The sequence below is a fragment of the Fonsecaea nubica genome, assembly GCF_001646965.1.
Source record: "Fonsecaea nubica strain CBS 269.64 chromosome Unknown Scaff25, whole genome shotgun sequence".
Taxonomy (NCBI): Eukaryota; Fungi; Ascomycota; class Eurotiomycetes; order Chaetothyriales; family Herpotrichiellaceae; genus Fonsecaea; species Fonsecaea nubica.
In genome coordinates, this window is record NW_019173698.1 from 280,285 (window position 1) to 307,309 (window position 27,025).

Here is a 27,025-nt window from a genome sequence, read left to right on the forward strand (position 1 = left end):
AGCGGAAACGATACCTAGTACCTCCGTACATATCTTTTGATTTTGTTGGCTGGTATTGGCCTTTTTCTCTGAGGTGTGTTCCTCCTGTTCTGCTCCAGAGTTTGACTTGCATTTGGTGGCATTTTGGCAGAGTCTCATATGTATATTCTCACACTCACTGATCGCGGAGGGAGGTTTCCTCCCAGCACATTTTTAATGTACACTTGGACAACGACAAATATGAATTATTTCAAGACGTTGTGAACATGATTCGGGCATTCTCAAGAACTTGGAAATGAGAAGTCGGATAGTGGAAGAAGTATATTGATTCAGTCAGAGAGCTTGGTTGACTTTTTGTATTTGTATTTTGTCTTTCACTGTCACACGCCCAAAGGGGGGTGAATGCTTTCGGTATGAATGCTCCTGGCACATCGCAATGGTTTTGCCGGCCCTCTCTCTTCCCTGAGTTGTTTGTGCCTTGGGTACAGAGAATTCTGTGGAGAGCGTTCCATTGGGGAGGAATTTCGCTGCTCGTCCCTCGTCTTTCTTTCGCTGCCCTTTGGGATCTTCCACGATGCAATCGCGTGAGGACGGCGGGCGGGCGTACATGCGTGCAACAGGTCGGTCGGAGCCTTTGACCGGGGAGGGATGGAGGGAGGGATACACGGCACTTGCTCCCACGCATGCACTTGTACTTCTTTGGGGACCAAGCCGATTCAGCTTTTGTGTCTCTTGATCCAGTTACGCTTTCCGGCTCGGGTACCCTTTCTCCTCGGCATTAAAGTTGGGGAGGTGTATTAATGCCCAGTATCCGTGGGAGTCGGTGGGCTCGAAGGGATATGAAAGGGGAGAGAGACATGGCAATGGCATCTCTCTCTCTCTCTCGCGTCGGACCTTGCCAGACCTCGAGCCGAGTCGAGTCAACTGAGCGGATTGCTCTCTTCGTAACTCTCTCCTTGCCGTCGTCCCAATCCTTGTCGACTAACCTCTTGATCCTTTTTACACACAAAATCATCAGGTCATCTGTTGTCCGGGGTGTTGAAAGAGCACGATACCCATCCCATCTCGCGAGGCTGTACCCATTGTGTTCTGTCCGCTTTGTCTTTACGGATCTCAAAAGTGTAATTCTTATTTCCCACGCAAAACCACAAACTGCCCTTCCCTCTCTGTATTTTTTAATCTATCGCGGCAAACAAGCTCAAGTAAATACCCCAGAACAAGCCCACGACGCTCGCCACAATCACGCGCCTGTTGACCGGCACGAGCGTGAAATTCAGCAGCGCCACGATGGGCCACAGCTTCCAACTGCTAATCATCAACGGGACGGTGTCCCTCTCGACTTCCTTCTGCACGGCCTTGGCCGACTTCCCCTTGAAGGCCGCCATGGCGGCGATAAAGCCGACCGTGTTGACGAACGCCCCCAAGGTCTGGTCGAAGAGGAATTTGCGCAGCGTGTTGGGGATGTCGAGTTGTGTGTCGGCGGTCGGGGCGGAGGACGTGGTCGACGGGGAGATGGGCGCGATCGTGTAGCCCGGGAACTTGTCTTCGAGGTATTCCTGCCAGAGGATGTTGGGCGGGCAGGAGATGAAGGTGAAGAGCACAAACTGCACCAGGGGTGCGAGCTTGATCCTGAAAGGGACGGATTCTCGATAGGCCGCGATGCCTTGCGCGGCGAGGTTTGAAATGGCGGAGAGACATGCGGCTTGGAGGGTGGTCGTGATGAAATGGGAGACCATGGTGATGGTGATGGTGGTTATTCGCTCAACTTAAGACAATATCATGTGTTTACAAAAGATTGGAAAAGGGACATTGACGAAGAAAATGTGCACCTCGCACGCCTGACTTTGGATTGCAACCAACCGATGTGAGCCCAATTATTTGAATTATTTTATTTCACATGCAAGCTGCCAGATTGCGGAGAACAAAGATAAAGGAGATTGTGGAGAGACGCCACAACGCCACCGGTGTCAGAATACGGTACAGTAAGCAGCCCTCAACGCCACGTGCACACCTGCACAAATGTCACCAAATCTTACCGTATAAGGTCACGTGCAGTACGGGGGAGCGGAAAGCTGGCCTGCACCTGGCAGAGCCGGATCAAGTCTCGCATGACAACGCATCCCAACCCGAGCCTCCCAGCTGAGTTTTGATGCCCGAAGTGAGGCGAATCATAACTCTTTACCCCTTCGCAGTCACCTTGTCGGCCATGATATAGTACCGATCCCTGACGGCCAACACGGAGGACCCGATACCTGGGAAGCAGGAGAGGAACAACACGGCAGAGGTCTCCCAGCCTCGTGGGTGCGCATGACCAAGAGGTGGCTGGGGATCCAATACGAGTAATCGTGGGTGATGGCAGAGATTATCAGGTTGCAGAATGGGCCAATCTGCTCGGGATGATCATGTGTGAGCGCCAGGCAAATAAGAAACCCAGTCATTGTGTCCTCGGTGTGTTGTCTCAGCGCTCCCTCGACGCTCTGTAATTCGTCCCATTCGTCGCCCTGGTCGGGTCGAGTGATGGAAGTCCGATTGGTTTGTCGGAAAGGCTTTGTTGACATGATGAAATTGAGAAAGGGCGAGGCTGGCACACTCCTCGAGATTTTGAGGAACCGAAGAACCAGGGAGCAAAGGCTCGGTAGACATCTCTATCATGGATCTCAGATCTCGACGGTGGCCGGGCCGCTTGGTTTAACCCAGAGCCTGCCAGAGCTGAGGTCCATGGGCGCCGTCACCACCGTGGGCTGGCACGCTGGGTTCCCCGCGCCTGCGCTTTTCCCTTCCCTCTTCTTCCTCTTGCCCACAGCTACTCCCTCAGTGCCTCCAGCTTGGAAAACTCATGTAAAAATGCTCCTTGGGCTTCCTTTTTCCTACTCTACTCTCCACTCTTCCTACGCTTCCTCACCGACTCTCTATCCACTCTATCCATCTGTCCATCGATAATCCGGTTTTTCGCTGTATCTGACACTGAGCCACCCTTTGCGCGACCTCGACCGCTCCACTGACATCAATCCCCCCCCCGTCCTCAGTTGCATCCGGCGCGACACCCGAAGTTGGCTGTGCGGTGGATTGAGTGTCAAAACAACAGCATCTTACGATCATCTTTTCTATTCTCGCCCGTGTGCCGTCCTCGTTACATTCCGATATAGTTTCTCAGATCGCTTCCTCTCTTATTTCAAGCTTTCCGGTTGCGCCATCGTCGATACCATCCCCGTCGCGCACCGGCGCATTCTACCTGCGGTAATTATCTCCAGCTACGTCAAGGTCCTAGGCGACCATGGATCAACAACAGAAGACGGCTCCTCCGGTTTACGATCTTTCTCAAGGCGGCCACTATGGAGCCAGCGCTGCGGTGAGTTTCTACATCTTCCTTGGTCCGGTTGAGCAAGGGCGCATCGCGTGCGCAGAAGAGGAGGACGCAATACGACACACCGGTTGATGCGATATTTCGATAACGTTGTGGATGAGCGAGGTACTGACTCAACATTATAGCTGTCCGCTCAGGGCTATGTCCCTCATACTGAGTTGTACTCGGGACTATGGTCAAATGTATGTGTTTGTTGATCCATCCGAACCCGGTCGCTAGACACGTTGCTCACCAATCTTCAGATCAATCAAGGGCTGACTGGCCCGTCCCGGGAAATCCTGGCAACCTATTGGCAACAGACTATCAACCATCTCGAGACTGATACTCACGATTTCAAAATCCATCAACTTCCTCTAGCAAGAATCAAAAAGGTCATGAAGGCGGATCCGGAGGTTAAGATGATCTCCGCTGAAGCTCCCATCCTTTTCGCAAAGGGCTGTGACATATTCATCACAGAACTTACCATGCGCGCTTGGATTCATGCAGAGGACAACAAGAGAAGGACCCTTCAGCGCAGTGACATAGCTGCGGCTCTGGCCAAGAGCGACATGTTCGACTTTCTAATCGACATCGTCCCAAGAGAAGACAGCGCCGGGCACGGAAACTCGAAACGGCCCAATACCAGCGGCCAGGCTACGGCCGCTCAAGTTCCCCAACAAGCTGCACAGCAAATGCCACCTCCGGACTATGGCATGCAGCATGGAACAATGGGCCCACCGGACACCCAATACGGTAGACCCCAGATGTATCCCAGCCATATGGGTGGTGACGCACAACAAGATCCCAGTCAGGGCTATGGCCAACCTCCGCAGATGTTCGCTGGCGGTGATATGTACAACCCCTACGCCCAGGGACAGTTTGGTAGCACTGGTGCTCAACAGGTAGGTGGACTTCCGTGATCATCATAACCTACAAGTCGAAAACCAAGGGCCGTAGACGCTGACTCTTTTCTTCTCAACAGATGTACTCGAATCTCCCGGGCCAAAGACCACAAAGCCAAGGATATGGAGGTCCAAGGCCGGGTACCGCAGGAAGAGATCAACAAGTCAATGAGCAAGGTTACGGCCCTGGCTAGGTGCCATATCCGAGATCGCGTCGCATGTGATTGTCAACCACGGCCAGTACCAGAAGATTTCCCGTACCCCAGCTTTGGAAACACCAAAATTGATACCACTACCGTTTGATGAAATTGTTTTGAAGTAAAGACTGTTACGCTTTCCTCGTTCAGAAATGGATACCACGAGCACCGGTGATAGCAATATCTCACCAGAAGGAACAAGGCCGAGCAAGGCAGGAAGACGGAATAAATGATCCACGGGCTCCAGCACAACACGATTTCTGATAGACTGCCTTCGCAGCACAATGGAATTCTTTGGTTCACAAACCTTCAAACTGTGGTTCCTCCTGCATCCATGTGTCGTTGCTCCTATTCCGATGTATCTGCGTCAAATTCGTAAGGTGATTAGAATTGTTGCGTATACCTCGTGCCAGCCAGCAATCACTAGGAAAAGCGTCACAATCTTGTTCTCTCACAACGAAGCGCTCTTCCAATGCTTCATGTCAGCCTCGCGAGACACATCGCCCATCATCAGCATAAATGCGCACGATGCGCTAAGAAGGCCCGAATAGAACAGTACCTCTACTCATGCAGGACGTAGCAGCAAAGCATGAGGTGTCTGATGACAGGGTGGATGGATTGGATAGATAAAATAGACGAATGAGTTTCCAGCTTATCGGTTGTAAATAGGAATGTATTCAAGAGAGGAGGGGTTTTCTTTTATCGAATTTGAATGTGAATTGTCTACCAGTCGAGAATAGATGAAAATTGGATGCGTGGATGATTATGGATATACGAGGTAGATATGCATTATCCACCTAGAGGGGGAAAAAAAATATAGGGCACCATTGCCAGTTTCAGAGTTACAAAGCGAGAGGTTGAGATTGAGGACCTGGCGAGCTGGGTAACTAGTACCTAGTATGCTCTACTAGCTGAGCGTTAAGTGTTGAGTACCTCGTACTGACTACTGATTACTGATTACGAGGACATACTGTAGGTGTGTGCAACGCCATGTAGGTTCACGAACGTAGGCGGCAGGTAGATAGATAGATAGGTAGATACATGGAGTACAGGCACATTTTCAGGGGGATACGTCGCTCCAGCACCCATTTTGAATTTCGGTAGAAGCGCACTGGCCTAGTTTGGCCTGGCCTGGCCTGGCTTGTCTAGTCAAGGGAGCCACGAGAAAATAGCACCGACACATGTACAAGACATACCCATGTTAAAAGAAAGATGTGTGGCTAACAAAACTCATCGCCCGCCATGCGGCATGAACCGATTCTGCAATGCGGCAAAGGTATTGCCCCCTCTCGACCCGGTGCTCCCGCTGTGCGCCAGACCCGGACTGTGCACGCCGTCTCTTCCGCCGTCGCCGTCGAAAAGCCCGTGTCCGTGCCCGCCGGCGCTCCTGGCCGAGACGGGCGACCGGACGTCCACGTGCACGACCTTCTCCAGCAGCTGGGGACCCTTGAGCGGGTCGACGTTACGGTACTTCTTGTTCCGCAGCGAGATGTCGTAGAACTCGTCCGGTTGGTCGGTGCTCATCAACGCCACCGTCTGGATTAACTCGTCCAGCGACTCGAGCAAGATGCCGTTGTTGGGCAGTGTCTCGACATAGGATCGGAAGTGCTGGATGTCCATGTCCATCTGGGCGATGCACGCCGTCGTGATCCGGTCCACTTGCGGCGATAGGGGGAGCGAGAGGATGCTCGAGGCCGTGTGTGAGATGGCGTTGAACAGCATGAGATCCTTCAGCGACGACGGCAGAGAGAGCAAGACGCTATTGATGATGTTCGACAGGTACCTCGTCAGAGTGAGGATGTAATTGGACGGCTCGGTGGGGAGGTCGCGTGAAAGCCAGTCATACTCGGCCGTCTCGATCAGGTCGCTGACTTTGCTGTTGACCAGTTCAAAAATGCGGTTCTCGGCCGTCTTCTGGTGAGTGCTGAACTGGGCCGTGGCCTTCAACGAGACGGGTGGGCCGACGGCGCCTCCGCCGCCGAGGGTCGAGGAGGACGACCGCGCCGTCGCCAGCAGGGTTTCGAGTTCGTGGCAGGCAGTGGTAAAATGCGAGAGGTTGATCAGGATCTGCACGATTTGGCCCAGGTACTGCGACGAGAGTTTCGACACCAAGCTGGCACAGACTTTGGTTGTCAGGAGATCGTCTAGCGACGTCAGGAGTTGGGAATCGATCTTGGACGTGAGGGGCGAGGGCGCATTGTCCTCCTGCGCCGAGAAGAAGTAGAATTGGTTCAAGAAGTTGCGGATGTCGATGCAACAGAGTGGATACATTTGCGAGAAGGGGAAGACGGTCGGGAAAGTCATTTCATGCACGGGACGATCCGGCGTATACCAGGATACATTGACGACCTTTTCGAATTCTTCGGCATTCTGGATCGGCATGGGCATGTAGTCGTCTGTACCGACAATCTCGATAAAGTCCTCGCTGAACCGCTGCTTAAGCAGCTCAGCGTACTTATCAAACAGCACCAGCACAAAATTCGACATGGCCGCGGTGTTGAAGTTGAAGCCGTTCATGGTCTGAATGAACAACGAGATCAGATTCTTGATCTTCAGCAGGTGCTCGGCATTGTCCACGGCAGACAGGGCCTTGGACATCAATGAGATTGCCGTTTGGCAGAGTGAGTCCCACAGCTCTTCGACTTCGGTGGTAGAGCGTAGGTCGGGCACTTTTTTCATTGTGGCACGTTCCATGATGGCGAAGCCTGCTATGTCTTCCAGGAGAGTGTGCAGATCACCCATCTCGTCGTCAACGAGGGAGATGGAGTTTGAAAGGAGAAGATCGCGTTGAGCACGACGACTGGCTGCGTAATCGGTCTTGAATTTCTCCATCTGACCAAGTGAGCGGTAGATATGCAAAGCTTCAAACAAAGGAGTAAAATCAACTTCCAGATCCTCGCTTTTGAGCAGGTCGAATTCCTCGTGCTCATCTGCCACGAGTTCAATAGCAGAGTTGAGTTTGAAGCTGGCAAGGTAGGGGGTCTTTTCAGATCTTTCCTTCAGCCGCTGCTTGCGAAGGTCGGTATGGTAGAAGGAGAGCTCCCCCAGATACTGGGACATTTCTCGGACGCGAAATAGCCAGGTGTTGAGGTCGGCCATGACGGCTTCAGCAATGGATTTCTGGATCGCAGGCACCGATTTCTGAATCAGCTCGCTCAGCTCGTACTGGGTGACATTCTGAAGGTGGACGCTCTGCAGTTCATCGAGTGCACGCAGAGCGGCATAGTGTTTCTTCTGATCCCGAAGCTCCTGAACCTGGTTCGCCAGGCGCAAAACTTCCAGACAATCCTGCAGAGAATGCCGGGCGTCTTCGATATTCTGTCTAACACCGCGGGACTCAACCAGGGCTTTCTTCTGGTCTACGAGACGTTCAGTGCTTGCTTGGATGGACTGGTTCAACTCGAGGATCTCGTTGGTGAGAGTAACGGTGCCTTCGCGAATTCGGAGCAGCTGATTGACAGACTTGACAAACTCCTGATGGTTCGTGTTGCACTGGCGCTCAATCTCTGACTCCCGTTCACCGGCAAGGTCGGATAACTGGCTGAGCAGATGGGCCGTCTTGTTGCCATAGCTGTAGTCTTTGATGTAGGGGATTAACTGGTCTAATGTGTCTGCCTCCGATGAAGAGGTGACGATCTGGACTATGGTGTCAGCCTGGAATTGCACCATGACGAGGTCTTCCATACCTGCTGAAGCACATTATTTATGTCATTCCTGTAGGGCGCTACCGACGGCATTGTCACAAGTGCTATCCTATCTCTGAAAACACTTGGATCTCCTAGGGCAGGCTAGCTTCCAGTGTCTGGAATTGGATTCGCGTCAAAGTTCGGCTACACGTGGCTTGTCTTATGGTGGCATGGGAAAAGGACAATTGGACAAAGAAAGCTGTGAGAGTATTGGATCGTATAGCAATGATTTCTTTTCGTATTGAACATCCAAGCGCCTTGCGACGTTGCACAGAAGGGAGAATATGGTAAACTCTGTGATTCTCCTCCTCTTGACAACAGGAGAGACTGAGGTCGGCAGACTTGCCATGACAGCGATATGTCAGATACTATGTAGTCGTATCTTAGAAATAACGCTAACCATATAGCGTTAGCGTCCTGGCCAAGAACCTCAAGCAACAACCTCACGACTTCTCTTGTTCCCTTCTCTTCTGTAGATCATGCCAACATCATCCAAGTAATCCTCCTCTTAAGAGAGACAGGGCATTGCGGAAGCTCACTGTGATGTCTGTGAGGATTGATGAGCTCGCGCTGCTTAGGTGGGGCTTGAGGATGTTCGCTTCAAGAGCAGACACTCTGCAACATGTTTGGTTTGTCTGAAGGACAAGGAGAAAGGGCTGTGTTGAGACAAGAACATTGCACCTGTGCCTTGAGAATAATGTCAGCAAACCTGACTCTTCTGTGCTGGGATAAGCAGTGCAACAAGACAAGAAGAAGAACTTGAAAGAGCTAAATGCAAAGACGTGAACCATGGCAGCGTGGACAAGCCGGTGTCGTGTGTCCAAGCCTCAGAGGCAGGTTCAATTCCGGATGAACAAGGGATTCGCAAAGCGCATGCGTCCGCTTATCATATGGTCTCTGAAATCGTTGGGACCATGCAAGCAAAGACAACGAGGACAATGATGTCGTCGTTGCCTGGGCTGCAAATTCAGTGAAGAGACCCAGCCGCCGCTGATGTCGTCGAAGTGAGGTGCACAGTGAGAACGCAATGGGAGACTTTGGCCTCACATCGGTCATATGTGGAAGATACTCGTTGCCGCAGGTAAGGGCTGTGGGATGGTCGCTGCGCATTCAAATTCTATGGGCAAGACGCCGACCAGAGCGGCTGGGAGTGTGGACTTGATTTGAAAGCCTCGTTTGTGGGTGAAAGTCGACGACTCTCACTTGGCAGTGCCGTCGCTCCCTCTCACTATTGTCACGACGACCATTACCTGCGTCATTCGAGCTTCCTGTCGTCGTTTGAAATCGGTCTATTCCCGTTGCGGGTTGTTGTGAAGAGTTTCCCAGCCGCTCCTTCCCACGAAAAAAATTCGCATCTTCTTTTTTCCGACCCAACTCACCTCACTCCTTACCATCTCTCTCTCCTTTACCATCCTCATCACACTCCTTCTACTCCATCAATCCCTCGAATCTTCTTGGTATTCGTCCTCCTTCATCACATTCCTTACTACAGCACACTCTCTTCATTGTTTTCAGAGCGTCACCTCATTCCAAAACCTCATCTCTGCACGTTTTTGGTAAGTTTCATCCAATGCCCATCAACTTACTGCTCTACCAAGAGAAGCGAGTTTGCAATAGCCATCAGCACTGTCCCTGCCCCCTCCCATCCTTCATGCTAGCGTCCGTGGCATTGGTTCTCACTGCCGTGCCTCTGCTCGTTGCCTGCATTGAAAACTTGATGTTTTTGGACTCGGGTTTTCAAACATCACCAGACACTCTCCTTCCATCCTCACCTCTTCCAATTTGAGCCACCTGCTAATTGCCTGCATTGAACAGCAATGTCTCCTCCGCGTGGCTCAGCCATGGCTTCCTCTCCTCACTCTACTGATGAGAACACCAATCATGGAACTCCATCCACCAACCTGACTGCGTTCACTCCTGAGGCCGACTTCGGGTCCAAGGGACGTGCCTCTGACTTCGTTCGCCCTGTCTTGAAACTTCGTCCTACCAATCCCAAGCATGCCAGGTAAGTGTGACTATTGACAATTGACATTCCCTCTCATCAATGTTGTTGAGTAATTAACTGACTGTTCTCAGTGTCTGCGATGAGTCTGAAGAAGATGTCTTCCTTACCGCCCCTGTTGCCGCCAAAGGCCAACAACTCTCTCCCACTGCTGAAGTCTTCACTCCAAGATTGTCCAATGGCTTCATGAAGAAAGAGGCTCAGGCTCAGGCTGGATACGTTGACCGTGCTCAAGATACCGTTGGAGTAAGACCTTCCTGCATCGACATTGACAGAGTACATACACTAACAACCCTTGCAGTCGCGCATGCCTGCTAAGTTCGCGTATTTCCCCGTCAACGTTCCTGGAGCTCCGCGTCCTGCTCAAGTCCCTGCTGTCAATCCAAATGCTGCTCGCTATGGATTTGGCTTGCTGAAACTTGATGAGACTCCCTTCAATCACGTCGCTGGTGTCTTCCTCCATGACTTCAACATCACTGAAGGTGTCTTCAGTCTTGATGAGGGTATCTCTCGTTCCTTTGTCGTCACCGGTGTGCCACTTCAGTTCACTTCGCAGGTCATCAGCCGCCACTTTCCGGTAAGATAACCCATTGGCTCTCGTCTTCACGCATGTACTAACGGCAGCAGATTGAATACTTCCCAAGCATCAGAGGAATCAACTCCACTGCAATCTCCAGCGGCCTCTTCGTTGTGTCCTGCGCTGATATTCGCGATGCAAAGCGAGCTGCGGACGTCGCCAACGCCATCTTGCCGTACAGCTACATCTTTCCCCTCAAGGCAAAGAAGTACACTTCGGACAATGGTGGAGACCCGTCCCTCGTCACCGATCATGAAGGACAAATCATCGTCAGTATCTACTACAATGGACATGCCACTGCACCACCGGTTGAAGCAGCCCCTATTGTTGCTGAGGTCAGACGTCTTCTTGCCCAATGTGGCGACGTGAAGGCTTTTCATACCATCCCCACTACCCAGACTCACGTCCGCGAGATCCGTGTGGAATTCTTCAATGCCGACCTCGTTGAGGTTGCCAAGGATGTCATTCGCGGAACCATCATCCATGTATGTTGTCTCCCTCTGACCAACTCCAGCAGACTGACATATCTTAGGGTACTGTTTTGGATGTCGCGTCGTTCCAGCCTGACGTTCGTGTTGTCACCGAGCTTGACGAGGAACTTCACGAACAACTTTCTGTCACTGGTCGCTCACGAGTCCCTTTCGATCCTGACTACGATCGTATTGCTTATGCAATCCAGCGTGATGGTCTTCGCAATGGTCGTCGCCTCAACCAAGCCATGAACCACAACGCCGTCGATATTGCTCGTATCCAGGCTGGCCTTGATGTCCGCACCACTGTCAGTTTCATCTCATCAGACTTTGCTGCGTCTACTGACATCAGTGTTCAGATCATGCTCCGCAACATCCCAAATCGCGTTGATCAACCCATGTTGAAGAATCTCCTTGATGTCACCAGCCGTGGCCGCTACGACTTCATGTACCTGCGCATTGGTAAGTTCAAACTTGTATCACCGTCTCAGTTGCTCAAGTTCTCACAACATTGGCAGATTTCGCAAACAACTGCAATGTCGGCTATGCCTTCATCAACTTCATTGATGTCAGTTCTTCCTTACCTCTACGTCATTGCTGCTGCTAACTCTTCTTCAGGCTCAGTCAATCATTCCCGTTGGTGACCCCATCATATTCACTTGTCCTTCCTGTCACTCACTTCTATTTTAGTTCGTCCTTGCTCGCGCCGGTAAGCGCTGGAACTGCTTCGCCTCAGACAAGATTGCCGAGGTCTCTTATGCTAGTGAGTGTCACCTCTCTGAACTGTGCCATCTTCACAATGAGCTCACCATGTCACGCAGCCATTCAAGGAAAGGATTGTCTTGTCCAGAAGTTTCGAAACTCTTCCGTCATGCTTGAGCACCCTGGCTTTCGGCCCAAGGCAAGTTGAGTCATCGCGTACCCTCTTTCTTTCCCAGCTGACCATCTCTGCAGCTCTTCGTCGCCGGCAATGTTCAAAATGCCGGGCAAGAGGAGAAGTTTCCCGAACCTGACAACCACTCAAAGATGCGTCGTTCAGTCGAGAATGCGGAGCATGTTGGTCTGTACCTCCCACTTCGTTTGAATCCTGGCTGGTACCCCGTGCCAAATCCTGGTGCTGCTGCCTTTCGTCGTCGCCGTCCAATGCGTCGCACCGGAAGATTCAACGTTGCCGAGATTGTCCGCAATGGTGTCTACATGCCTCCTGCTCGTGCCAACAAGCCCACAACGAGCAGCCCTCCCAAGGCTTCTGCAAACAAGACTTCACCGACACGTCGCCGAGTTCCTTTCTTCATTGACACTCGCAATCCTTATGACCCGTTTGCCGGTCGTCCCCGCCGCACCTTCTCTCCGTGAGCATACTTATTCTTATCTCGTCTTCGACTTTCGGTGTGCTGACTGTGGTGCTTCATAGGACTTTTCGCGCCTAGACAAGGCCAGGTGTACCGTGAAGAACAACGTCGTCGCCGCTCTCAATTTGACCGAGGCACCCCTGGTGCTGAGAACGAGTTGGGCGTTGCACCTCGCTATCGTCTTCAAGATCCCGCGCTCGAACACATGGGCAATATTCATCTTCCACGTTATTAACACAACATGATCGTGGCGCTGGACGTCTTTCGATGTTTCAGGTCACACCATGTTGGCATCATGGACAGTTGGCGGTGATCAATACCGGTGGTCTGGAGGGCCGCTTCTTGCCTGTCGGCTTGGATTTTCTTTCCTGCTTGACTTACGGAATGGATGGGACACTTGGTCTTTTGAGATCAAGTTGGTCTCATCCTGGACAGCCAGGGAAGGAGTGTGCTGGGCCAAGGGCCCAAGGCCGAGTCAATTGTTTTGTTTGCTTTGCTTCTGCCCCCCTGTGTTATCACACAGGCGTTTCTCCCTAATACTTGCAATGTTTTTGTTTTCTCTTTTTTTGCTTTTCAAAGAAAAAATGTGAGCAGGGATTTCTATGAAATCAATGTATGGCGGTGAGATGGGGCGGAGCTTGGACTTTACTGGAGGACAAATTTTGTACCATCGACACAGCGTGTACTGATCACTCATAGTGATCCAATAGCTTACAAAAAAAATGGATTCAATCCACTCGTCTTGTTCAAAGCCCTTAATTTGTCGTTGGCGTTGTATGTCGCCTGGGAAAACGTAGGTGTTGAGGGTGCGGCGCGAGCCTCCGTCAATTTGTCCTAAACCATGCACCCTCGAACAGCCTGTTTTTCTGACATGTCGATCATCCACGAAGCGCGCGCTGCCCACATCGACTCTACCATCGATGCCATCGCTGCTTGATTGTGATACCTACCGCAAGCACAATCGAAAAATCACTGTCTTCAACGCGGTCGACGCCAGCTCAGGCGGCGTCACATCGCACGTGCCCTCTTGCTCACCATCGCGGGCAGAGCCTATTTCCTACGGCAGCGTCCTTCTTTGTCAGTGAGGGACGATATTTCAGGACACATACACACAATGGCAAACTTCACAGATTTGACTGGCAAGTTCCGCTCAGGATCAAAGAAGCACCTGCAGGATACTACAAGGCGGCCCCGAGAGTCATATGTGTGCACTCAGTGCAAAGACGCCAAACTGCGATGTGACCGCAACCACCCCTGCGGCAGTTGTGTGAAAAGAGGCACCAATACCATCTGCAATTACCCTCATACGTCTGGAAATGTGCGCAACGGCGACCCGAACCGCAACCGTCCCTCTGTGGCCGAAGACAGGCTGTTGCATCTGGAAGCCTTGGTCAGTCGATTGATGGAAAACCAAGGGGCGGCACAGGTTAGCAACGACACAGCACCACCACCAACCGCAAAACCAGTGACTCCGCTTGAGGCATCCTTCAGTGAAACGGCTGGCACTCATCATGAGGAGACCGCCTCTACGACATATGTTGGGTCGACACACTGGTCAGCCATACTGGAGGATATCCAGGAATTGAAGGCCGCGCTGGCGCGCGTAGCTCATGGTCAACAAGCGAACGACAACGAAAATCTACCAGAACCCTCTAGCAATTGCCACGAGCTGATATTCGGATCCCCGGGCAACTATCCCTTAGCACAGGTCCTATCTCAGTACCTCCCTCCGAGACAAGAGGTGGATCGGCTGCTCGCCGTCTATTTCCAGGGCGAGACTTTCATTGTCCCCTTCATTCATGCGTATCATTTCCAGCGGCAGTATCGAGCATTCTGGTGCGAGATGACGAGCGTCAATCCGCTTTGGGTTTCCATCCTATTTTCAATCTGCAGCATAGCCACTTGGATCAAAGCCACGCAAGGAGTTTCATCAAATGAACCAGGGACTACTGCCGGCTCCAACTTTCACACAGCGGCCGCGCATTGCCTGGTGGCAGGAGGATATTACCAACCACAGCCACTGACAGTTGAGGCACTTGGGTTATATGCTCAATACAAGAATCTCCGAAGCCTCGACCCCTCGCGTGAAGCGGGAGCCATATTGGCGGTGGTTGTACGCATGGCCCACGAGATGGGCTACCACCGGGATCCTGACTCTCTCGGCTCTTTTACAGTGTTTGAAGGGGAGATGCGTCGACGGTTCTGGTCTACATGTAAGCAGATGGACCTCATGATCTCATTTCAACTCGGCCTCCCAAGCACCATCTGCCTGGAGAACTGTGACACCAAAGCACCGAGAAATCTCATGGATTCAGATTTCGATGAAGATACCAGGGTACTACCTCCTTCCCGACCGGAGAACGAGATGACCCGGCTCCTCTGGTTTATTGTCAAGGACAGGCAAATGCACGCTTTCGGAAAGGTATACCAGCATGCACTTTCGTTCGAATTGAAGACGGAAGCAGAGGTGCTCCAGCTAGACCGAGAAATTCAACGCATGCACGAAATCACCCCAGAAGTTTTGAAGCCGCGGCCTCTGTCAGAGTCAATTGCGGAATCGCCATTTGCCATCATGACAAGACTCTATATCGATTTTATTTACCTGAAGAGCCTCTTGGTTCTCCATCGGCCCTATATGGCCCGCGGCAACCTGTCAAGTACACAATCCTGCGTAAATGCTGCAACACGACTCGTCAGCCAGTTCATTGCCGTATACAAGGAGATGGAACCGGGCGGTTTACTGCATATGGAACGGTGGATGTTGACAAACTTCACCATGAACGATTTCCTGCTTGGTGTCATGACACTTTGCCTGATCGTCCACATTCGGCGCAAAAGTCTTTTCAAGGGCGTCCCTTCGCTCATTGATGCTGCCACTGAGGCGGAGGCGGTCGCTCTTCTCGAGCAGGCTATTGTCATCTGCACGGAGAAGTCCAACCTGAGCAAAGATGCAGCTCGGGTCTCGTCTGCCCTCCGTCTCGTGCTGGATAGCACTAAATCTCCGAATGTGCATCATGCCAACAAACATTTCCCACTTGGTGGCAATCGGACCAACATAGCTCACAAGTCGCTGGAGCTCGACCCAGCCCTACTATTGCTGCAGTCTCAGGAGAGCCAGTCTTACCTTCCGGCCGATCAAGAACCGTCTTTTGGGTTTCTTGACCCCTTCAACTTCATGGGCAATGAATTTGACAGTATGGAATGGATGACACTCGACTCACAGATCATGGGGGAAGATGGTCCACTGACGTCTCTGAGCGAGTTCGAAAATCATTGAGAATGCCATTAGCTCTCTCGCTCGGAGCTGGATGCACAAGTTATCTCCTTTGCATGACGCAAAATTCGCTCGGTCACTTCCAATCATCACCAAGGCTGGACCCCGTCTTTCCGCACGACAGACCCGACATCTTGGTCTCTCAGTCCATCTACTACATCTCTCACCACGCCGGCTCCGACACTCGGATCCAATGCACCCAGCTGCTTCAATCGCTCCGGGTTGCCAAAACCAAGTCCCGTTGCCAGAAAGCCGGGGCTCACACACCACACCTTGACATTGTCGTCTTTCAAGACCCTAACCCACTCGCGCATCATCATGTTCATTCCAGTCTTGCTGGCCCTGTATGCCGGAATCCCCAGCCCAGTGAGGCCACGGTTGGTTTTGGGCCAACCCTTCTCCCCGGGGGACTGATTGACAATGACTGCCGGATTTGTGCTCTCGGTGAGAGTGGCAGTCCCGCTTGTGATGAAAAGGAGGCGAGGGTCAGAGGACTTTAGGAGGAGTGGGATGAGTGTGTACGTGAGGATGTACGTGCCTGTGACGTTGACATCCCAGGATTTGTTCCACATCTGGCGCATGGTGAGTTCACCAGAGGACATTTTTGGCTCGAGCTGGCCGCCTGTCGAAGCACAGGAAAGCAACAAGGTCAGCGTTTTCTTTTTATCGAGCTTAGATGAGAGGGCGATGAGACTAAAGGTGCGGCTCGACTGATCGGGACAGAAGCCTTACCGGCGTTGTTTATCAGCACATCCAGCCTTCCATGGTGCTGCTCCAGATTCTCGAACAAAGCATTGATTGACTGGTCGTCCTCGACGTCAATCTGCACGGGCGTCACGACGCTTTGACTTTGGGTGAACTCGTCCTTGACCTGCCTCGCCGCGGTAGTGGCTTTCTCTAGACTCCGGCCGCCCAGGAGGATTGTGTATGTTTTGCCGGGTGACTGGAGTAAAGACCTGACTGTCTCGAGGCCCAGACCTGTGTTAGCGCCTGTGATCAGGACGATGTTGTTGGCCGCCATGGCTGTGACTGTGACGAGGCTGACGGAGTTGCTTGCTGGCCGAAGTTCGTTGAGACTTAGAACCGCTCAGGGAATATTGAACTCTTCGAATCCTGACAACCCTTGATTGCTCTTGTCGGCCTGCTGGTCGATACGATATTGTTTCTAGTTCTCCCTCCTCGCTTTTGCTGGCCAGCTTTTCCTTGTACGTAGTCTGTGCAATTGGCGTTGAAACCCGATAAAATCAGCACAACCATGAATGGAAATGTGATGTGGTATTTTGCAAGACACAAAAATCTCCCCTCCCCTCCCCCCCTCCCATCTTTTTATACCTTTTCCAACTCATTTGCATGCCTCCACTATATGATATATCTGGGAAGCCTAACTTATCCATAGTCCATAATACCCATCTTCCCTGTCCATGACCGCTTCACTTCCTCTCGCTCTGTGTGCATCTTCTACCCCTCCAAGAGCTACTTAGTGGCTACGGACGGATGTACGTCTCGGACATAAGCCACGGGAGAGCCGCCGCCAGCAGAAAGTTTTCGTTTTTTCTCTGATTCAACCCGATGCGACACGGATAACTCATTCATTCGTCAAGGTCTGTATATACCAAGTACAAACATCCACATAGGCGGGAGGATACTTCCTCCGAGGCCCGCAGGAAGGGTCGCTTTCGAGGGACTCATTGGTGGTTGGTTTGCTAAGCTGGGAAATCCGAAAAGGGAAATTCGGCTGAGCCGAAAACATATTCGTACTTAACCTATTTAGGCAAGCAAGCAAGCTTGGTCCATGCAAGTACGTTTCGAGGTGTACGTACTCGGTCTGAATGACATCACGGCAGTGGTTACAGGGGGAGGGCTTTCCTGTGGGACGGCAAGAAGGCTAAGAGAACGCATTCTTCATAGTCGTAGTCATACTCGTACCCATACTCGTGCCGTTGGACGATTCATGGGCAAGTATGTTACCAAAGGTCCCAGATCAATAACCAGATCAGATCAGTGTCTGCGTGATACAAACATTACTTAGCACGAGCCCTCAACTTCGACGAGACCCGGACGCTCAAAATGACTGTCATAGACTCGAGTTCATACATAATGATACAGATGCAGGTTGCAGGTGGCTTGCTGCTCAAACAAAATCAAAGTCCTGATCAAACTGGTGTCTCTTTTTTCTCTTTTCTCTTGCTCCGTGCTATGCAATGTAATGTCTTCCTCTTGCCCGCCTGCAAAATGCATTCATTCATGCAACCAACACACCAAAAAGATTGAAACGCCCGGTCATGCGCCTGCCTCCCAATGCTTCCCGATGCTTCCAATCGGCAAGTTCCTGCGTGCGTGTTTCAGGCTAGCTTTTTGGTTTCCTCCCCCCTCCCAGCATATAACAAAGGCAACACGGATGAGTTCTTTGGGTATTAGAGGTTCCTCGCGTCTCGCTTCACATTACACCACAACACAACACAGCACAGCAGCTTTACGCGCTGAAGTTGACGGCCCTCTTGTTCCACGAGCCGCTACACGACGGCGACGCGCTGGCCGTGAGGGGAAGTCCGGCAAGGCTCTTGAAACTGTCCGAGACTGTCTCCCCGTTGGAGCTCGTGCTCACGTCGTATTTCGTAAAGTTGGCGCCAGCAGCGGGCACGCCGAACGTGGCGGAATAAAAGGTATAGTACTGGCCGGCGCACACGCTCGTCATGGGCGTCGGGACACTGCTGACGGTGGGCAGGTCGTTGTACGTGATTGGGTTGATCAGATCCACCGACAGGGTGACAGGTTCGTAGGTCTCACCAGTGCGGGCAGCAGCGTAAACAGTCAATTGCTGGTTGCCGGAGCCGTCTGTGGCAGCGAGGGAAGAGTACGAGGTTTGTGCAAAGATCTTGTCCGAGATCGCGTAGCCTTGTCCGTTGTTATCAAAGGTCTGGGTGGAGCCACTGGTGAGAGAGACAATAACGGTAAAGGATGAAATCGAGGTCGAAGCTGGGATCGTTCCGTCAAAGCCGTAGAACTAGGAGACGTGTTAGCATCACAACTTTGAAGAGTAGACTACACTTACGGTGAATGTGTCATCGAAACCGTTGGCATCGCCCAAAGCTGACGCCTGAATGGTGTACCCATCGCTTGCTGCTCCAGTCCGGTCCTTGTAGACAACTTGGACGCTAGAGATGCTAGACGATGGGAGACTGTTGGTGTGGATGCGGAGTTCTCCCGTGAACTGGAGATTTTGTCCGTCGGCGGCAACGTTGAGCTGGAGGTTCGACGGCTTGAGCTCATAGGGGGCAATGACATCAGACAACTGCACGCCAGCAGGGACAGTGTTGATCATTTTTGCGAAAATGCCCGAGCAAGCATTGGCGTAGGCAGAGGGATCGGCCAAGCCAGACACCGTCTGGCGGTCATTGAGACCAAAGATGCGTCCGTCAGAGTAAGCCTTGGGATTGGCGCCAACGACAAGAGGGTTTCTGGTTGTGCCATCGAGATACTCGGTGACAACGGCGTTGTCGAAGGTGGCGTTGGTCGAATCCAAGTCCTGGACACCGAGCGGCGTGCTGCCCGGAGGCACAATGTCGGGATGCTCTTCAGAATGGACACCACCTATGCTGTGACCACAAGCAACCACCGCAACCATCTCCTCGGGGCTGAACCCCATGCGCCTGAATTCTCCAATCATCTGCGGCATGGGATCGGTTGGTTGAGGAACACCAACCGGACCAGGACCTGTGGCGTCGACACGTCCAGCTCGCACGGGCACAATCGGACCACCACATGCCCGCACCGCCTGATAGAGCCCGACATTGATCAGATCGGCCATAGGGGCTCGGCTGCTGAAGAACTGAGAATAGAAGTGCAGAGTGTTGTTGAAGGCAATGCCGGTGTTGGTTGGGTAGATGTTCGAATCCAGCTCAAAGCCGATCGAGGCGTCGACACCTCCCACTCCAGTCGAGGCATCATGAGGGGCCATGTCGTGGAACGCGGTCCGGATGAGACCCGCAGCGATTGAGTGACCTGGCTCCTTGGCGATGGTACACGGTTGCAGGAGTATAGGAAACTCTCGGGCGTTGTACCCGTTGTTCAGGAACATGAGGTCCTCGATCTCATCATAGGCGGACGGCCACGTCGGACCTGCTGAGATTCCTTGGATGGAGGACGCCAGGCCCAGGGCCAAAACGCCTATGTTATTGGTCCTCCGCATGTTGGGGATGGAAAGGTATTATTCCGGTATATCTGTCGGACAGATGAAAAAGACTGTAGGACGGAGTGTTTGGATGGAAGGGAGACAAGAGACAAAAATGGCGCAGAGGATCTATGGCAATATATCTAGGTACAACAGATCTTGGGAATCCTCTTTCATGACTGATTCGGCCAACATAAGCAAGAAGGCTGAGGGATTGGGAATCGCGTTGAAACAGTCCTTATCGGTTGGGAGGCGTCTGGTGGAGGCTGGTGCTCGTATAATTTAATTTGGGAAGTCATATTCTCAGAAGGGTACCTTGGCTCATGGCCTGATTCTTCTGGTCAAGCCAGTGCGCACTGCTCCAACTCACATGTGCTAGCAGATTTGGCCGCAATGGGCAATGGCCCACGCAGGATGCATAGGCAACCACTCCGACCAACCACTGGGGTTGAATTTGCAATTTCCTGTTCAAGGACATGTTCGCTCCATCGGACTTGAACGTTTAGAGAAGAGAACGAGACAGTCTGTGGACCTGGTGTCGGCTGAGGTGACAGTGCGGAGGCCCCGGCCTTGTCCATGATTCCACGGATGATTTAGACAAGATGAGCAAATACCTGGTCATCGGAGTATCGGTCCTCGATTATAACGACAGGGATCCTCTGCTGGCCGACACGTCTGGGGCTCAGTCGATGGTCAAAAGGACGTACCTAGTGAGTTTGACCGGTGGAGGCCTCTCCCTCAAAAAGAAACATCGGGAAGCGTTTGGGTGACCGACGGATACAAGGATCCGAGATCTCACAAGCGTCCCACGAGTCACTCCACACCATCCCGAGTTTAGGAGCCTGGGCGCGGTAACTGAAAGCAGCATCGCGAATCTTGCTCTATATCCTAGTGCAATCTGCTCAAGCTGTTGTTGTGTCGGGGCGTCGGGCAGTGAAAGTAAGCTGACAGATGTAGTCAGTAAGGCCACAGCGCAATGCGTATTCGCTACCGGCTTTCTCATAAACGGCGGTCAGACATAGCCGAGAGATCTTTGGTGTCGACTGCTTTGATATCGCAGACTAGCGGGTCATGACTTGCTGTAACTCGAGGCCAAGGCGGTGAATGAATGACTGATTGTAGATGCTGGAAGAAGTCGTGGAAAGACGATGATCACAAAACAGGCAAGTGGCCAAGCCAAGACTGGCCATTCCTGTTTTGTACTAGTACATCAAGACTACTAGCTGTTTCTGCACTAGCCCAATATGCCAAAATAGACACGCTAAGCCTTGCATTTTGATCCCATTCCATCTTTCCCTTTTCTCCATCTGGCATGGTGGCATTCAACTGATTATTCTTGTACCATTTGTTAAGCGTCATAATAGAGCCCAGACCAGCGGCCGCTTTAGAGTGCGCTAATTCGACGACCCGAAGTGCGGATGTGTTGAGGATGTGAAAAGATGGGTCAGAACCAGCAACCCGATGCTCGTCGTTCTTCAATAGCAGATGCGGACATGGCGAAGTCAAAGCGGCGAAAACTATTACACCCCCAGCGTGGGAGCCACGTTCAGGCTCAAGGCCGATCCCGAGCCAAAGATACAAAAAGGATGCCCAGAAAGAGACGACTCGGCCCTCACCCACCACGAGATCTCCGTCACCAGATTGGCCAGGCAAAACCTGAGACTGACCTCTCCACTCCTCCAGGGACATCCAACGGGGCGCCGAAGTTCACGCTATCATTCGCCAAATCCATCCTCGACAAAATCTGGATCCGTAACAAGAATCAGCACCGGACACAACCGTGGTGGAAATCCCTATCGATGTTGAGGAAAGCAGTCTCCCGGCTTGTCCTCATCGAGCAGGAGGAGTTGTCACTGAGGGGCCGAATTGGACAGGACACCGCCAACGCAAAAGCCGTGAGGGAGAGGTTCGAGCGCGAGACGCAACTACGCAGAGAAAAAGAGATCTGGGCCGACTGGGCTCGTCAGACCCTGGTGCCGAGGGCTTACCTTGGCTTTTCGGGACTAGTGAGCGATTCTCAATTCGCGCACCTGGGAGTTGTGTTGGTAGGCCTCTTGGCCGACGTGGTGAGCAGCGTGGGCCTGCCGACTCCAAACCCGCATGAGCAAATTGAGCAGCGAGGAAAAGTGATTACCACCACAAAAAGGGGCCAATCCGATACGGCGACCACCAAGGCGAGAAGTCTCACGGCCAAGAGTATCAGAGTGACGGGTCTGCAGAGCGGTGAGATCGTGGAGAGGACCTATGACAGCGACGACTTGGGAGAAGTGATTGAGCGAAAGCGACGTGACCATCAGCAGGACCTGCAGCCGAGCCGCCCTACCACCCGCACGTGGCCCGACGAAGCTTCAGACCGAGATGCAATGCTTGTCAGAGAGGAAGAACGAGCAGTGGTCATGGCGGGTTCTGCGCCCGATCGCGTCGCTAGAACAGACACGAAAAACCCCAAGCGCAAGGCCGAGAGATCAGCAGCACCCTCACCATCAGCACCTCTTACAGCTCCCCAAAGGGCTCCGGCCACCGATACTACATCACACGACCCCAGTCGTGGTGTTGGTGGAGCCGCCGGCCTCGACTTCACAGAAAGAACCACCTTCCTCGAAGAGACACAAGGACAGACGACCCGCGCCGCGAAGGAGACGAGAGTCAAAGGAAAGACCAAAACCAAAGACAGCAGCGTTAGCAGCAGCAGCAGCAGCAGCAGGACCAAAAAGAGCAGTGGGAAAGGCAAGAAGAACGCCATTGACGACTTGTTCGCCGGCTTGACGTGAGATATGTAGAGTCTCTTCGCATTCTTTGCATTCTTCGACAACAGCAGGACATACACACATACATACACATATGTGGACGTATCCGTATCCGTGTCCGTGTCCTCTATCTATCCCCCCTGGATATGTGTGTGCTCTTGTCTCCTGTCTCTGATTCGACATGAAATGTCTCAAAGGTCGAAAATGGATCTTATTTCTTGATTTCTTGATTGGATCTTCAACGCTATAGCCAAGTGTATCGGTATTTTCTCTCGTCACTAAAAAAAGGGTTGGAAAGAAACACACCAAAAAGCCCCCCTCTCCCTCTCTACCTCCCTCCCATCCTTCTAATCCCCTCTCTCTCCCTCCCACCAGCAAAATTCTTTCAACCTTGGAAAAATAGAAATATTGGCCGAGGGGGTATCATGGTTGTTTGTTTATTTTGCTTTTTCCGAAAACCCCCAGCCTGGGAAATTTCCCACCTCAGCAGCCCGGGTTTTTGCCCTTGCGCCCTTCATCAACCCAAGTGAACGCCATGCGGTATGAGTGGCAGAGACCAATAAATGCTGCGCCCTGTGGTCGAGTTTCTTGTGCCTGCCTTTTCCCCTGTTTCAATCAATCCCGCAGCACCGTTCGCTATGCAAATGCAAGAGGCATCCTTTCATCCCCATTCTCGTCATCATCTTAATCCGTTCGATCCCATTGCCGTTATTGCCATTGTGGGGTGTGGTAATGCACCGCACGACTGTGCAGCACGCGGTGGTAATCTGCAAGGGCGTGCTTCCTCCCGGTGCTTATGCCAGCACCACCAGATCCCAAGCTTCGTCGTTCCTATCGACGATAAGGGTCTTGTCCACCGTATCCACCTCTGTCCCTATCTCGCTCCCTGTAGTCTCTTCCCATGTCTCGGTCTCTGTCTCTCCTATCCCGATGCCCATCCCTCTCGCGTTCCCAGTCCCGCCCTGGACTTCGACTTCTTGGCCTTCGCTCCCGGTCACGATCTCTGTCTGTTGGTTCCCTCCCACTCGGCTCCTCATAGCGTATCGGTTCACCATAATCAGGGGGTCCATCACGGTACCCAGGCCGATCGTCCCTACGTCGGTGCTTCGGCGGAGCGGCATGAGGGTCGGCACTCGAGTATGGAGGAATATATGTGTCACGATTACCACCACCTGCAGGACCGCCGGCACCTCCACCGGTGGCAGGAGGGGCTCGAGATCTTGGTAGAGGCGGACCGCGCCCGTCATCACGATAAGGGGGAACTTCTGGAGGTCCATGGCGATACGAGTCGACTTCTGTAGGTGGTAATCGTGGTGGCATTGTATGGTCGCCAGGGGGTCGTCGCGGGTACGAGTCATCATAAGGCGGACGATGACCTTGGTCGTATGGTGGCATGTCACGGTGGGGAGGATAAGGATTCGCACCTCGATAGTCACCGCCGCCGCCGCCGTAAGCACCATTCTGAGGAGGTGGACCCGGTGGTCGTCTGTTGTAGGGTTGGTTGTTGTGGCCGTTAGCGTATGGTGGTCTGCCACCAGGCGCACGAGCACCAGGAGGTGGGCCGCCACCACGCATTCCTTCATATGGTGGGAGCGGCCTCCCGCTGATACCCCATTCTCCCTGCGGGCCGATACCTACAGAGCCACCAGCTGGTGCAGGCGGTCGTTTCGTTCTTTGATCTCTGAACTTCTTTCGATCCAACTCATGTGACTCTTCAAAGGAGGGTAATTCTTCGGGTCTAGCTGGGTAGGGTGCAGAGTGAAAGTAAGGGTGTTTGAGGGCGTCGATGGCGTTTATTCGTTTTCGCCAATCCAACTTCAGAAGCTCGCTCAGCAGCGAGAGCGCTAGAGGCTCGAGGTCGCGGAATTGACGGGTGAGCGTGGGAGGCATTTGTTCAAATTCCAGGATAGCATCAGCGCCAGGAAGTTCTCGCCAGCCGGGCATATTCTCCTCTGTAGGGGATCCCAGCAGCTCAAAGATCAACCTGGCCTGATTCAGATCGCTGTCTCCAGTCAAGATGGGCTTGTGTTTGAACATTTCGCCAAAGACACAGCCCACTCCCCACATATCGATTGCAGTGGTGTACTTGCGCAGTTGGAGCAGCAGTTCTGGTGGCCGATACCATCGTGTCACAACCAAAGTAGTGTATTCTCGGGTGGCTTCTCCGCCTCCATGACCTGGCTTGGGGGGCTCATCGTCATAGGGACGCGCCAGACCGAAATCCGCAATCTGGAGGATGCCTCGATTATTGATGAGCAGGTTGGCGGTCTTCATGTCTCGATGGAGGATTCTGTTCTCATGCAGATACGCGCAGCCTTCGAGGAGTTGCTTCATGTAGCACTTGATCTGCGGCGTGGTGAAATTGACATCGGGGTTTTCCAGGAGTCCTGATAGATCGTGGTCCATGTACGGTGTCACCATGAACATGCTCGTTTTCTTGCTCGCATTCTTGGGTCGCTCGACGGCCATCTCTGCCAGCTTCAAGACGTTGATGTGGTCGAGTTGCTTCAACAATTTAATCTCCCGCAGTGCGGTTATGGGGAATCCATCCTTCTCGTTGTGCATCAAGATCTTTTTCAGTGCCACAATCTGTCCCGTCCTCTTGGACTTCGCTTTGGACACTTCGCCAAAAGTCCCCTCGCCCAGTTTCCCCATGTATTCATACTCCGTGATTCTTGAGCAGCCGTGGAACCGGGGCCTGCCATCTTCAAGGAATTCGAGGCTCTTGCGGGGGTGTCTTGCATCCGAGGACATCGCGACCACTGTTTTCACGACCTGGAGCAGCCGTCTGTCGTAGGATAATGCTGTGCGCTGCGGAGGTCAGGGTATGACAGCCTCAGTACACCGCAACCGTGATGGCAATGGATGATGTCCACGCCAAAGTGTTTGCGCTCTTCTGCCGTTGTGTCGGAGGAGCTGGGAATCGCTATCGACAAGGCCGAGGCCAGAAAGGATGAAGTGGTTTCGTCATCTAGTCGCAAAGACGCTAGATAGGGAAGGGGTCGCAGGATCGAAGGTGCCGAGTGATGATGTTCAGGTGAGGTTGGGAATGTGCTGGACGGAACATGCGCAAGTTCCAGCGGAAATCAAGGCCGATTCACACGCAGTCGGGTTGAGGGCATCGACAATGTGCGATCTCTTTGTCCGGGTGGATTTGATCAAGACACGATCTCACGCTGCCGGCAAGATGATTAGGATTTTGGCTTCTACAACTGTCGCGATGCCGGACTTGGGTGCATGGTCATTGGGCAGTAATGAGACCCTGCAGATTCGAGTAGAATTGGCATGATCCTCGCTTGTCCCCAGATCGGGTGTCGTTCGCGTGCGGCGCCTTGCCCGATTAGCGGATAAACAGTTGTTCCGGCAAGGCTGGGATCCAGAGGCGCCACCAGCCCTGCCTGAAGGGCCACAGGGCTTACTTTCAAACTTGCGAGAGTAAACTTTCCGAAAACATTCTAGTTATGGCTTGTTTGAGTTTGTGGGCCGTGAGCCGGTACGTTTGACCCTGACGCACTATACAAGTGAAGCTGTTGCGGAGTGACACCAGGACTCGGTACACAGACGGACATAGATACCTCAGGGCTGAATGATGCTCATGTTGGATGGGACGCCTGAACAACTTTCCAGACCCAAAGCCACCTCATTGTCCAGCAGTTCACATTGAAACTCGCCTTCACCTCTCCCTTCACCTCTCCTTTCACGATTCAACGTCGTGACGCAAAGTAGACCTATCGTTGCTCCCTCTTACCTCAGCTCACAAACGCATATCCCAGCCATGGTCGGAGGGAGTTGCCTTTGCGGAAACGTCAAGTTCAATCTCGATGTTGACCCCGAGGCCGCGGATATGGTAAAAAGTCCCAATGCTTAAATACATGCAAAAGAGATGTTCATAATCAGGGGCAAAATTAGCAAACGAAAGCATGCCACTGTCGGCCCTGTCGCAAAATCACGGGTGCATTTGCGTCGCTCAACCTGACCGTTCCCGCAAAGGCATTCACCCTTACAAGCGGCAAGTTGAGGACGGTCAAGACGAAACACATCGATGAAGGCTTTGAATTTTCCCTGTCCTTCTGTCCCGAATGTGGGAGTCCTATCTACGCAATACCTCATGGGCCAGGGCCGCAAGATGTTCTTGTGATTCAAGTGGGGACGCTTGACGACGCCAGCGTACTGGAGAAGGTACCGGCGGTTGAGATGAACGTGAAGCATAGACTGCAGTGGGTCAAGGAGGTTAAAGGGGCTGAACAGAGGGAAAAATATGGATGATACTGATAGTTTTGAGTCTCGGGATAAGGTATTCATGCCCACTACACTCTCTCCGGCGG

At 52.6% G+C, this 27,025-nt stretch overlaps 10 protein-coding genes across 10 annotated transcripts; 5 read left to right on the top strand and 5 right to left on the bottom strand.

Annotated features, from left to right (window-relative positions):
* Positions 1–1,154: 1,154 nt before the first annotated feature.
* On the bottom strand, positions 1,155–1,715 carry AYO20_04722 (hypothetical protein; the record flags this gene model as incomplete). Its single annotated transcript, XM_022643017.1, has 1 exon — positions 1,155–1,715. One exon carries the CDS (start codon positions 1,713–1,715, stop codon positions 1,155–1,157), a length of 561 nt encoding a protein of 186 aa, XP_022501072.1.
* Positions 1,716–3,253: 1,538 nt separating this feature from the next.
* On the top strand, positions 3,254–4,418 carry AYO20_04723 (hypothetical protein; the record flags this gene model as incomplete). Its single annotated transcript, XM_022643018.1, has 4 exons — positions 3,254–3,328; positions 3,469–3,525; positions 3,586–4,224; positions 4,305–4,418. The coding sequence occupies 4 exons, from the start codon at positions 3,254–3,256 to the stop codon at positions 4,416–4,418; spliced, it is 885 nt and encodes a 294-aa protein (XP_022501073.1).
* A 1,233-nt stretch (positions 4,419–5,651) lies between these two features.
* Positions 5,652–8,105, bottom strand: AYO20_04724 (hypothetical protein; the record flags this gene model as incomplete). Its single annotated transcript, XM_022643019.1, has 1 exon — positions 5,652–8,105. The coding sequence occupies one exon, from the start codon at positions 8,103–8,105 to the stop codon at positions 5,652–5,654; it is 2,454 nt and encodes an 817-aa protein (XP_022501074.1).
* A 1,843-nt stretch (positions 8,106–9,948) lies between these two features.
* Positions 9,949–12,743, top strand: AYO20_04725 (hypothetical protein; the record flags this gene model as incomplete). The annotated part of the gene is made up of 10 exons (XM_022643020.1): positions 9,949–10,112; positions 10,184–10,355; positions 10,411–10,686; positions 10,737–11,171; positions 11,219–11,618; positions 11,675–11,724; positions 11,775–11,792; positions 11,847–11,906; positions 12,111–12,508; positions 12,587–12,743. The coding sequence occupies 10 exons, from the start codon at positions 9,949–9,951 to the stop codon at positions 12,741–12,743; spliced, it is 2,130 nt and encodes a 709-aa protein (XP_022501075.1).
* An 879-nt stretch (positions 12,744–13,622) lies between these two features.
* AYO20_04726 (hypothetical protein) lies at positions 13,623–15,785 on the top strand (the record flags this gene model as incomplete). The annotated part of the gene is made up of 1 exon (XM_022643021.1): positions 13,623–15,785. The coding sequence occupies one exon, from the start codon at positions 13,623–13,625 to the stop codon at positions 15,783–15,785; it is 2,163 nt and encodes a 720-aa protein (XP_022501076.1).
* Positions 15,786–15,871: 86 nt separating this feature from the next.
* Positions 15,872–16,803, bottom strand: AYO20_04727 (hypothetical protein; the record flags this gene model as incomplete). The annotated part of the gene is made up of 2 exons (XM_022643022.1): positions 15,872–16,404; positions 16,515–16,803. The coding sequence occupies 2 exons, from the start codon at positions 16,801–16,803 to the stop codon at positions 15,872–15,874; spliced, it is 822 nt and encodes a 273-aa protein (XP_022501077.1).
* Positions 16,804–18,255: 1,452 nt separating this feature from the next.
* Positions 18,256–19,971, bottom strand: AYO20_04728 (hypothetical protein; the record flags this gene model as incomplete). The annotated part of the gene is made up of 2 exons (XM_022643023.1): positions 18,256–18,786; positions 18,835–19,971. 2 exons carry the CDS (start codon positions 19,969–19,971, stop codon positions 18,256–18,258), a joined length of 1,668 nt encoding a protein of 555 aa, XP_022501078.1.
* A 1,421-nt stretch (positions 19,972–21,392) lies between these two features.
* AYO20_04729 (hypothetical protein) lies at positions 21,393–22,724 on the top strand (the record flags this gene model as incomplete). Its single annotated transcript, XM_022643024.1, has 1 exon — positions 21,393–22,724. The coding sequence occupies one exon, from the start codon at positions 21,393–21,395 to the stop codon at positions 22,722–22,724; it is 1,332 nt and encodes a 443-aa protein (XP_022501079.1).
* Positions 22,725–23,494: 770 nt separating this feature from the next.
* Positions 23,495–25,454, bottom strand: AYO20_04730 (serine/threonine-protein kinase bur1; the record flags this gene model as incomplete). The annotated part of the gene is made up of 2 exons (XM_022643025.1): positions 23,495–23,703; positions 23,753–25,454. 2 exons carry the CDS (start codon positions 25,452–25,454, stop codon positions 23,495–23,497), a joined length of 1,911 nt encoding a protein of 636 aa, XP_022501080.1.
* Positions 25,455–26,475: 1,021 nt separating this feature from the next.
* Positions 26,476–26,966, top strand: AYO20_04731 (hypothetical protein; the record flags this gene model as incomplete). The annotated part of the gene is made up of 2 exons (XM_022643026.1): positions 26,476–26,547; positions 26,610–26,966. The coding sequence occupies 2 exons, from the start codon at positions 26,476–26,478 to the stop codon at positions 26,964–26,966; spliced, it is 429 nt and encodes a 142-aa protein (XP_022501081.1).
* Between the last annotated feature and the right edge of the window lie 59 nt (positions 26,967–27,025).